Source organism: Lolium rigidum, chromosome 1, assembly GCF_022539505.1.
Source record: "Lolium rigidum isolate FL_2022 chromosome 1, APGP_CSIRO_Lrig_0.1, whole genome shotgun sequence".
Lineage (NCBI taxonomy): Eukaryota > Viridiplantae > Streptophyta > Magnoliopsida > Poales > Poaceae > Lolium > Lolium rigidum.
The window spans coordinates 27,694,640-27,706,882 of record NC_061508.1 but is presented as its reverse complement, the minus strand read 5'-3'; the positions used below and the strand labels follow the sequence as shown (position 1 = coordinate 27,706,882).

Below are 12,243 nucleotides of genomic sequence, written 5' to 3'. Positions count from 1 at the left end.
TTTCGATGATATGCATAACATTTGTTTTGTGATGCAGGGGAAGAAGCTCGGGAGGGAACTTGGTGAGATGGAAGCGTGGACGCACATGAAGCCGGTGACGCCCGGTCCGAACGAGCCTCGGCCCGCGCCTGAGATGTACTACGGCAAGGCCAAAGAGAACAAGGAAAGATACTGCGAGGAGTACGCCAAGCTCCATCCAGAGGTGGAGGACCCTATGACCGAGCCGGTCGACGAGGTGGCGATGATGCCGGCGGGGTCCGGCCAGCCGCATGGACGTCCCGCCCGCCTTGTCGGGGGTTTCAAGCCTCGGAGGAACTTCACGCGGATCAAGGCTACCCTCCCTCCGGCAGCTACGCTACCTCCTCGCGGACTACATGCCGTTCTCGGGTAGAGGTTGATGTAAGTCATCCACACTTTCATCCTCTGTTTTGACTCTTGTTCCTGAATGGCTATGTTGATGAGACGCATTATTTCTGAAATTGTAGACTCAGCTCGAGGAGGCCTATGCAGTAGCTTACGAGGAGTATCTCGAGAAGGTTAAGGAGCATGACCTTGTGAAAGATGCCTATGTCCAGTGGACGAGCAACCGGATGGCGGTAAGTTTCAATCTCTATGGTTGCAAAACATCATAAGTCCCCATGTTTGAATCCGAGCAATCTCTCCCGTTTCTTGCGGAGTTTCACTCGGTTCATGATGACCGGAGTGCGAGAGGAACCACTCCCGCAGCCACCTCATCCGGGGCCGACGCCGGTGTTCCCGTCCAAGGAGGAGTTCTATATCATGTACAAGCGTCGGCGTCGCTTGACCCCGGTAAGTTGCTAACTTGGCTAAGTTGCTAACTTGGTGTGACATGGCTAAGTTGCTAACTCCCTCCAACATGTAGGGATTGGGAGAATCCGGGAACGACACTCCTTGTGGTACGCCGATGCACCCCGGTCGCCATTCTCCCGGTGCTTCGCCGAACCTCGGCATTTTTCCGGTTCCGGTGGCTCTCGTCGTGGTTCTACCTCCCCGAGCACCGTCGAGATACAGCGGCCTCACTTCACCGACTCGGAGCTAGCTCGTCACCGTAGCTAGATCGTCACTCGGGTGGTGCACCACCATAGTTTCTACATTGTACTAGCACATGATGACACGCTTCATCTTTGTAGTGGATCCGGTGTATGTACCATGGTCTTGTATGCTATATTTGTGCTATTTGTGAGATTTGATGCTATATTTGTGAGATTTGGTGCTATACGGTGATATCTTTGTGCTATATGGTGCTATATATGTTACTTGGACATTCAATATTATAATATGTGCAATTTCAGCAATTTTCTCGAGCTAATAGAGCAAAAATGGCGAAAACTGAAAAACCTGGGCCGGTTGTGCCGACGGTGTCACCGTCGGCACGAGCCCGTAGCTGTGCCAAATGGCAGGGTCCGTGCCGACGGTGTCACCGTCGGCACGCCCGGCCCGACGCGCGTTTTTGCCGGTTCGAAATTTTTCAGCTTTCGCGCCCACGCATTCCGGGAAAATCTGGGCTGCTGTACCGACGGTTTCACCGTCGGCACAGCCTAACGGCTCTCGCCAGCGCCGTCACTCCGTTGCGGACGACCAACGCCCCGTGCCGACGGTGGCACGGCCGACGGCCACCGTCCCGGCCGTCGGTGCAGGCGTGTGCCGACGGTGGTCCACCGTGCCGACGGTGATGGGAGCTGCCCCGACCGGAAATGTGCCGACCAGCCTGTGCCGACGGTCACCGTCGGCACAGCCGGTGCCGACGGTTGAAGTGGTTGTGCCGACGGTACGGGGCCGTCGGCATATGAAGTTGTTCCCGTAGTGGAGGGGGGGGGGAGAATGACTTGGGCCCTACCTAGGCGTTTCAGTTTTTTTTTCATAGTTTAGTTTTTCATAATTTAGATAAGACTAAATTATGAAAAACACGGACTTTTTCCCAGTTGTGGTCTTTCAACACTTACCGACAGCCATATCTTTCCCCATTGTGGAATTGCAGTAGCACCTCCGTGAGATAAAATCCAAGAACGCCCTTTGGCCAATCCATCATTATAGACGTCCAGCTTCTCACCGAGGATAATTAATGATGCATAATTAAAACATGACCCGAACATGGTACTTGGACCGAGAACTTGTTTACCCCATCCACCATCCTCATTCTGCACGTATGAAAGAAAATGTGTTATATATGTATATATTTTTATTCCAAACGTCCCATTAGTTCACAAATCTGTGTCGTTTTTAGATATACCTTTTTTTGTCAAACTTTAAACTCTCACTGCCAGTAGTCTACTAAATATTTCCATTGGAATCTTGAAAATCATATCTACAGATCAATCTTGGAAGGTATTGTAAAATATTACATTTTAGTATTTACAAGTATACTTTAGTACCATTTAGTTGACAATATTTGATACTTGCGTTCATGTCAATATCTAAATGTCGCTTAATTTCAAGCTCAAGGAATTACGTAACCGAAATGCATAATATAGCTAATTTATTTGATTGACCATGTATCATTGAAAATATAAGATTTTTCTTTTTTGATTCGCGCTAACTGGGTTCTATGTCCACTTTCCTAACCAATTAAGCAAAATTCATATTGTCAAAATATTTTACTTGATTGGAATACATATGCTAAAGTTTCCATGCCTGGTGGTTGTATATGTAGCGAAGTATCTCGCGCTGATGTTCTGGTGATAATACAGTGTTAAGTGAACCTGTGACATATAAAGAGAATATCTGCAATGTAGACAAAAGAAATTAGAAATTTATAGCCATGGACATTAAATTGCCTCAAACTTCAAGTGCAAGCAAATCAAAAAATAGTTGTTATTTTTATCATCCAAATATTTAAAAACAATGATTAAAAGCTAGTATATTTTAGCCTGAGAGAAAACAACTCTTTTGTTACCAAATCATACTCCACCCGTACCTTTAAGTAGGGTGTGCAAAGTTTTCGCATGGATATTAAGACATGGGTTTAAGGCTAAAATTTGGCATGGGGTGTACTGTCTTTCGCATTGAAAAAATTGGGAGAGAGGCTCCAAAACAAATTAACTACTCATTTGTAGGGATTTCGGTTCAAATTTCATGTGTAAACTCATCCTTGGAGGGACAAAATTGTCTATCAAAATCAATGCACCCTATCTTCTAAAAAAATCTCTAAAATACTACGCACCTTAAATCAAGCAACTGAGGAAGTAATGCACGAAAACTTTGTTACAATTACAAGTACACCCTATCAAAAACTACACACCTTAAATCAAGGACGTTACAATTACAAGGAACGGAGGAATGGAGGAAGTAATGCCCCCTATCAGAATATATTTTTGATACAATTTCAAGTATATAAAGGTACATAAAATAGTGTTCCTTATTTCAATATTCTTATATTTTGATTTTATTTTACATTTATACATATTGGCACACACCTCGAAAAAAATTTGCAAAATTTCGGCACAACAATAAAAACGTATAGCTAATATCCTAGGATCAATGATATCAATATTACTAGGCATATCAAGCTTAATACGAAAGCATGATACAAACAGAAGATACATAGTGAAATTAGTCATGAAAAATCAGATACCTGCATATATCTTTTTTTTTTAAAAAAAGTTTGCAAATAGGAGGAAAAAGCTCTACAAATATTGTCCAACCTTTTTTCTACTTTAATTTCTATTGAACATATTTTTATCTTTTCTTTCTCATAATTTTGATTGAATCTAGGATAACATTTCACGGTGAAATGTAATAATATCTTGAAAACAATTCAGAATGTTATCTAAATTTTGCAATAATTTTTAGGCATTGGTAATATTTTGTAATTTAAATCTTGATATCACTTCATGTCATTACCTACATTTACTATTACAAAATTAGAGACCCCAATGCAACTTCCAAGACTAAAGTAATATTATCATGAATTTCTACAAGAAGGTATTTTAAATGTTATTTTGGCAAAAAAAAATGTTAGTGACCGAATACCGAAGATCTTTATTTTTTTGTAAGAACATACATTAAGTTGAAACTCGTTTTTCACCATCAACATAACAATCAAAAGTTAAATAATGTGGCACTAAAAAGCATTATAAAAAACTCGTAATTATAGTTTCTATTGCATTTTATGGATTTGAACATTTCCTGTACGGAATTGATAGCTATTTGGTGAGAGATTTTATAATACTCCGTCCCTTGCATGACATAAGCCATATAGTTTCTGAGAAAAATATATATGAAATATAAGTTATATTGCAGTGCATCACTCATGAGAATAATATTTTTAGGAATTTGATTCTATTTCCTTATCTCATGCAGACTCCTCTATTAATTGTTTCATGTCAATTTGTCAGTGGCAATCTCGCCCAAAACTGGTGTAACTTTCTCTCCATATGTGTTCTTTAATTTCCGTGCCAAAACTATACAACCTATATATAGCAACGGAGGGAGTAATATTATATATACATATATCATATTGGATGATGTTTTATGTACTTCCTCCATTTTTCAAAATATATAATTGAAAATATAGCTGAACAATTCATATTATAAGAACATAATGCTTACAATGATAGGCATAATGAACAAAATTCCACTGTAGTCACCAGGCCAATGACCATCATCTGCTTGTAGAGTGGAATATTTATTCAAAGCTCGTCTCAAGGAAGCTGATAGAATTTGTTCATTGACTTCTGCACTGCTTTCAAGCTTCACTGCTGGAACATTCGCTGGAAGTGGGTTTAGTTTTGCGTACTGCATAAGATAATACACACTACAAGGATTTAGTAGATAAATAACATGTTGCAAAAAAGTAGATAATAGATAGTGTTCCCAAAAATATATACTATCATGAATTAAGATGTGCATAGTAAATGGCGTAAAATTGATCATGGGTAGTTTAACATTTAGTGGCAACATCCTTATTTTAGGGCCCTTTTACATGTAAACTGTCATACATTAAGTATCACCAGTTTGTATATGGTTCAAAATAAAATAAATGTCACCACCGATAAGATGAGGTATCTGCTAGCAAATTGCATAGATTATATATCCATAGCTAGCCTCCGGTTCGCTTCATTATACTGTGCCAGCCATTGACATAACATTAATGAAAGACCATTCCACAAGGGATATTCACTTTGGCTCATAGGAGCATTTGCTCCCACTATGTGAATCTACATTTCGAAGTGTCAAAAAATTCTAAAGTAAAATTTTTCATGTACATCTACACATTTTATGTTCGTGCACAAGTTTTCAAAAGAAACTAAAAAAAATTGTGGCTCCTGTAAAAAAGACAAATTTTGATGCTATAACACGACTACGTACAGGACATTTTTTTGTCTTTTTTGTACACGCCACATAAAATATTGTTTCTCCATGAAAACTTGTGCACTAACAAAGAATGTCACGATGTACACCAAAAATTTATGTCGAAATTTTTTGACATTTTTAAAATTGTTTTTTAATTATTTTGTATAATGGGAGCATTTGCTCCTATGAGCCAAAACGCCACCTCCCATTCCACAAGCATTACCTTGAGTAGTATAACAAACGTATTGTGGATTCAACACTACTACGAAAAAACTATAGGAACAGGTCTACAGGGTAGCATGCTCTAATGGCAGGTATTACAGGGGCGGATGGGGGGATAGGGTTGCGGTGGTTCCGGCAGTCGGCGAAGGGAAAATGTGGCCGGCGGCGGCAACGCCGGCGGGAATGGTGCGGCAGGGCGGTGAAGCGGTGGCGACGGCGTGGAGGAGAAAAAAATGCGAATCAAAGCCCACTGCGCGTATATTTGCGAGTTGCGGAAGCCGACTCCTAATTATTTTCCTTCTCTAAGGCCGTTTGGGGTTGGGTTAGAGATGGATCCAACAGTTAGAGAGGAGAAAATATACTCCGCTAACGGTCGAAAGGGGATGGGTTAGAGATGCTCTAAGATTTCGTATGTTGACTCCGTACCATTATTTGCCCTTGATCCTATCATTGGTACCTCTCTAAGATCTGAAATATTGATAATAGGGTTGAATAAGATACGTCAATGTGTATAGAAAGCACCATTGTTTATTCATGCCAAGATCATATCGTATTGTAATACCTGAAGAATCTTTTTTAGGAAAGTCTTGTATCAAGACTAGAAGAGATATTGTAGGGAGCTTGCTCGAAAGCGTCGAGGTGGAAAGAGGTTAGCTAGAGGTATAGAGTGACTCGGTGTAGTTTACCATGTACAGATTTAACGATGCACTGGGAAAAAACTACTTCCTCCAGGCTAAAATTAGATTTACTATTATTTCTTCACCACCAGTGCCGACATCTATTATAGATCAAATGGATAATTTACTTGCAGTGTACTGTGCACATTACCGATGTTATTTTTGGATTTTATATTAACTTGCCGTAGCAACACATTAATTACTGTAACATACTACCTCCATCTCAAGACTTAAGACTTATATATTTTTGGAAAAGTCAAAGCAAGTAAAATTTGACCAAATTTTTAGAATAATCTATCAATAAATATGATATTTCGTAGATAGCACATGAAAATATATTTCATTATCTATCTAATAATATTAATTTTGTATTTCACATGTTCATGATTTTTTATAAAAATTTAGTTAAATTTAACATAGTTTGACTTTGTGGAAAAAAAAATAGGCCTTAACCTTGGGATGGAGGTATTAGTTTTTTTTTTTGACCAACCACTGTGAGGGAACAGCCCCACAGCAAAACTTTATTCAAAAGCAAAAGATCTTATGTACAAAAAACAAAAGAGGGAGAAAGGAAGAAAAACCTACCTACACAGGAAACAAGACTCTGAGGCAGAGTCCTAATCCAATCTAACAAAGCTTCCCTATGCTTGACCTTAATTCTATCTCTCAATAAATACATGTCATGTATAAAACCGGCCTTCTACCTTGCAAAGGAGGTATTAGCTTTTAAGCTGTAGAATATTTTGTTTTCCTCCATTTACACAATCCGAAAGTTAATGCTATGCATGGATGGACTGTTCTGAAAGGCATACGGAGAAAGAACTAAATATAGATAACGGCATTGGGAATGTCAATATGGTTTACCGGTGCACTAGTGGAAAACGGGCCTGTAATCCCGGTTTGTTTGGGGCTTAGTCCCGGTTTCCAAACCGGGACCAATTAGGCGGGACTAAAGGTCTCCCCTTTTAGTTCCGGTTGTAAAACAAACCGGGACTAATGGTCCCGCCACGTGGGCTACTGGCGCGCGTCGAGGAAAATAACCTTTAGTCCCGGTTTGTAACACGAACCGGGACTAAAGATTATTTCGTTATTTTTTTTAATCTATTTGGTTATGTCCAATTATTTTTCGCTCCTCTTTTTTTTTTTTCTTTTTTTTTCAGAATTTCTAATATTTCAGTTATTTAACTAGTTTAGTTTTAACTACACTTAATCTCTAACTACGCTTAATCAATAGTCAAATTACTTACCCGTGGTCCAACTTCCCGCTCGGTCACCCATCCTCCCACTACTCCAGCACTAGCACGCTTAACTTCCAAATTCCTTTCCCATCCCGCTTCCAAGTGCTTCGCACGCATGTTGTGATACTAGTATCATATCAATCCTATTGACATGTTGGTCGATATCATACTTATTTATTATTCGAATTCCAAATAATTATTTTAATAAACAAAACTAATGACGTAATAACATGTTGTGGTAATGGTATTATAATTATAATTTTTTAATTTGTATTATAATAGTTTTTAATTTATTATTTTTTAATTTTTTTTGCCAAACTTGAAAGTTTGAAAATCTAAAAATTGGCTAACTTTATGGTTAAGTAATAGTAATCTTTATGCATGATGTAATTATTATTTTAAAAAAATTAAAAATATAAAATTCCGAATTTCTGGCAAAAACTAAAATCTTCCTGCTTTCATATTTTCATTTGAAATTTTGAGAATCTAAAAATTGGCTAACCGGGTAAACCCCGGTGAATTCGGATGTAACTTTTTCTCACGATGATTTTGATATATTACACGTTTTTTTTCGACGTCGTATGCAAAAGTTAATGCGGTTTTACCATTTTTCCAACTTTTTTTGCAAAAAAAGTGAAAACTCAAATTTGTTAATTTTCCCTAATAGTAGGTTGCATAACATACAAGAATCTGAAAAGATTTTATTTTTTGAATTTTCTATCATTTTCTTTTATATTTTTTCTATCATTTTCTTTTATATTTTACAATGTTAAAAAAGGCGATCCGGGGGGGGGGGGGTGGAGGTGCATGGGGAGGCAAAAACCCTTTAGTCCCCCTTCGTATTACGAACCGGGACTAAAGGTCGACCACCCTTTAGTCCCGGATTGTATTACCAACCGGGACTAAAGGGTCCAAACGAACCGGGACTAAAGGGGTTTCATGATGAACCGGGACCAATGCCCCCTATTGGTCCCGGTTTGGTTCAAAACGGGGACATTTGCTTGGGACGAAAGGCCTCTTTTCCACTAGTGGTGGCAAACATACGGGTTGTATCAAAGAGCAAATAGGACAAGATCAGCAAACTTGGCCGTGATGGAATTAACCAGAGCAGAGAAAATTAAGAACTTGATTCACACAGCGAGAAAAGAATGTGAGCTACACGACGTACCTGCAAGCGTAGGAGGAGATCCTGGGACTCCTTCCTCTGAAAGCGGTGCTTGGTGAAGTTATCCCGCAACTTGTCGACCTCCGTACGATCTTCGGCCGTGCCAGCGTCAGGGTTGTACTCCCACACCTGCCGCCCCAGGAAGCTATTGGCCGACCGCAGCCACGGCCCGCCACCCTCGCTAGTCGTTAACCTCCACATGGTGGTACCAGCTGTTGGTGCACACAACTCGTATTGTATGCTGCAAAATTAAAGCAATAAACAGTTCTTACATACTAGGAAGTCAGGGGATGCTGAGGGTGGTTACAGAAAGATGTCTTAGGGTCTATTTGTTTAGATTTATTTTGGGTTTTCACTAAAGTAAGAAGATGAAATGAAACAAATGACGCCTTGGCTGCGGGCTTTTCCAAAGCCACGAAACAAATAACAGCTGCTTTGGCTGGCTTCCCGCACCCACCAAACTGCTGCTCCCTGACGTGCTGACCCGAAATGACACACGCACATGGCGATAGAACACGACATGCACCACTACTTCCTCCCGCGTAATTAGGAAATAGCTAATCACTATGCTGGCCCAGTGCATGCAGCTGCTAGTTCTCGATTAACACTGCCAATTAAGGTTTGTAATTTATGTGTACATGAAAAATACTGGTAGTACGCATAGTGAACTTGAGTAGGCCATGGCACATGGCATGTATGAGAGAAGAGAATCTGCCGCACACATTTAGAAGTAAATTTTCATGCCACATAGGGATAAAATACAAACATTCCTAAATATGTGGAAAGAAAACATATCACTGATCCATATTATTTTTCTCTGCGGCGTGATCCATATGATACTACTCCATCTGACGTTAAATATTCGTGGCATGTTTAGGCAAAATATAGACTAAAATATGTTCTCACCATCTTGAAGGATATTTCAGACAATTCATCTATTCACAGCCAGTCAGCCAGATTGCCAAACAATGAAAATAAAAACAGTTGCTTCCCTTACACAGCAGCTTTCGCTACACAATAATTTTCTCTACACAGCCAGCCAGCCATAGCACAAACAAATAGGTCCTTAGTCTCTTCCACCACCGATGCTTGAAATTCAAATATTCTTTGAAAATTGTAGATGTAGGTAATGATGTCTTCTACCAGCGTGCATTAAATCAGTGTGAAATACTCTGTGTATTATGGGCTGTCCGAAAAGGAAGAAACTAAAACTGTATAAAATTTCAAAGCTCCTAATTTGTTACATTTTTTTCATTTTTGAGTAGTGAACAGTATAAAATTTCAAAGCTCCTAATTTGTCAGATTTGATTTTTCATTTTTCGTGTAACCTAAAATATAAGGTATTCCACATGGATATTTTGCACGCATAATTTGCAATATTTCTTCTTTTGCAGGTTTGCTAATTCTTTTTAACACTAATACATCGTCAAATACAATGTACACTGGTAATACCAGGTCTGTTTGGGAGTGCTGCCGTCGCCTGCCGGACACCACGGATGTAGCGAAGGAGAAACAAAGGAACTAGTCGGGAGCGCTGATGCCGCAGCCCTCCGAACATCACAGATGGACCACAAATATAGATATAATACGAAGATCTACTATACCATATACATATAATACAAAAATATATTTCATGATAATTCCAAAGAAATTAGTTTCTCATTGTATATATTTATATTTTATCAATATGCATGGTTAAACTTTACGAGGTTTAACTTTGAGCAAACTTTATATGCAACATATTTTGGGCATAGCTAGATTTTGCATTAGAGCCTCTACTTTCTCATTTTTTCTCTCCTCCAACTCATTATAAATATATATTGTTTTGAACCTTATAGCCTGATGAGTAAGCTTTATTGTACTTGCACATCAGCACCATAAGATTCAAATGGATTGCATTAAAAGTGGTTGCAGTGTAATGTAATAAAATTTATATCTTAATGAAATGATATTTTATATCTTAATAAAACGAAAATTATGATTATAATGTAATTGATAAACCGATTTATACAATTGATTGTGATTAATTTTTGGTCCGCTAAAAAGTGTACCTACGTAACAACACAAATATTGAGTTGCATCTTTTTTTGGGAACATAGTACAACGCAGACGTTCACGAACACTCACGTACACTCACCCCTATGAACTTACGCACACTCTATTCCTATAAGCACCTCTGAAGGACCGAGTCGAGCGCCTCGCTGTTAACATGCACGTCACCTACCACTGAAAGCATAACACCGACAAATACTGAAATTACTCCAGGTAAATGCAAATACAATGCTAAGTCTAGAACTTAAATCTGAATGCTGAATGGGGTGGTTCTACCACAAGAAACTTAACCATCAAAGCCAAGCTCAGTTGCATCTTATTTGTACATGTCATTCAATTTTGTGTTGTCTCTCAAGTGAATCGTCTAGTGTTGCAAGTGGTCCATCGCTGGAACATCCTCTATCCTTTCTAGTGTAGAAAACATCCAGCTGTCACTGAATATATTGTGTGGCCGATCTTATGCGCTGAGAAAATTTTTATCTCGCGCGTTCACAATGCTACGCCCCTAGCAAATGGATCAACTGAAAATGGAATAAGGGCATCTCCAACGTCTGCCTTGATCGAAAATGCGTCTGGGTCCTGCTCCAGCAGGCCGACGCAAAGTGATCGGGCCGTCCGCGGCGATGCAAATCTGGTCCAAATATGCGTCAGGTTTGCGTCTCTGTGGACGCTCCAAGGTCGCGTCGAGCGTCCTCCTTTTCCTACCCGGTTCCGCAAGTCAGGAACATCGAAATCGACCGCTTCGATTTGCTTCTTTTTCCCCTTCTCTGCTGGTCTAGTGCGACGCCACCACCCCAACCCCACCAGCCGCCGTCCCGTCACAGCGCCGCAGACTCACCGTCAGCTCGGTTCTCGCCGCGCGGGAGAGCAGGATCGTACTCGGGGTTTGCTCCAGCGCGTACCTGCCGGCTGTTTTGGAGCCAAACGTTGCCGGTTGCACCACCCTTCCGCGCCGCCCATGACCTGTTCGGTCCATTGCGCCGGTAGGTTCCTTTTCCTGTTTTCGGCGCTATTGTGTGCGGCTATTGTTCCACAGTTCGTACCCACGCAGATGGACATGTGGCAGATGCTGGAGAAGTTCCGCGCGGAGGTCGTTGACTCCTCTTCCGACGAGGAGTCCGATCAGTCGACGCAGACATTGGCAACTACTGCGGCCTCCATGATCCACGAGTTCACTTCAAATGAGGGGCCGCTGCACCGGGCTCTGTCAAGGGCCGCTCAAAAAACCTGCCGCGCAACAGAGTGGAAGGGCAGCTCCGGCTCCACAAGGACTACTTCCACCTCACCGATCCGGTGTTCAAGGAAAAAATGTTCCGGCGCCGGTACATGATGTCAAGGGAGCTGTTCATGGTCATTCTTCGGGGCGTCAGACACTACGACCCCTACTTTCAATCAGGTCTGATGCAACAGTTGCGCTAGGCTTCACCTCCTACCAAAAATGCTCTGCGGCTATTCGCATGCTCTCATATGTGGAATGGCTGCTGATATATTCGATGAGTATCTTCGAATGGGTGAGAGCACCTGCCTTGAGGCCATGTACAGGTTTTGCCGAGCCGTGATTGCCGTGTTCGGAGAG

The 12,243-nt window shown here is 40.7% G+C and overlaps 1 protein-coding gene across 1 annotated transcript in view; it reads right to left on the bottom strand.

The window, feature by feature from the left end:
* LOC124670152 (achilleol B synthase-like) overlaps positions 1–8,816 on the bottom strand; it is a 46,334-nt gene extending 37,518 nt beyond the window's left edge. Inside the window, exons 1-4 of the mRNA XM_047206658.1 lie at positions 8,619–8,816; positions 4,570–4,755; positions 2,653–2,742; positions 1,965–2,159 (exon numbers count right to left, since the gene is read on the bottom strand). Of these exons, the coding sequence (XP_047062614.1) occupies positions 1,965–2,159; positions 2,653–2,742; positions 4,570–4,755; positions 8,619–8,816 (669 nt within the window). The remainder of the gene's footprint in view (positions 1–1,964; positions 2,160–2,652; positions 2,743–4,569; positions 4,756–8,618) is intronic.
* Between the last annotated feature and the right edge of the window lie 3,427 nt (positions 8,817–12,243).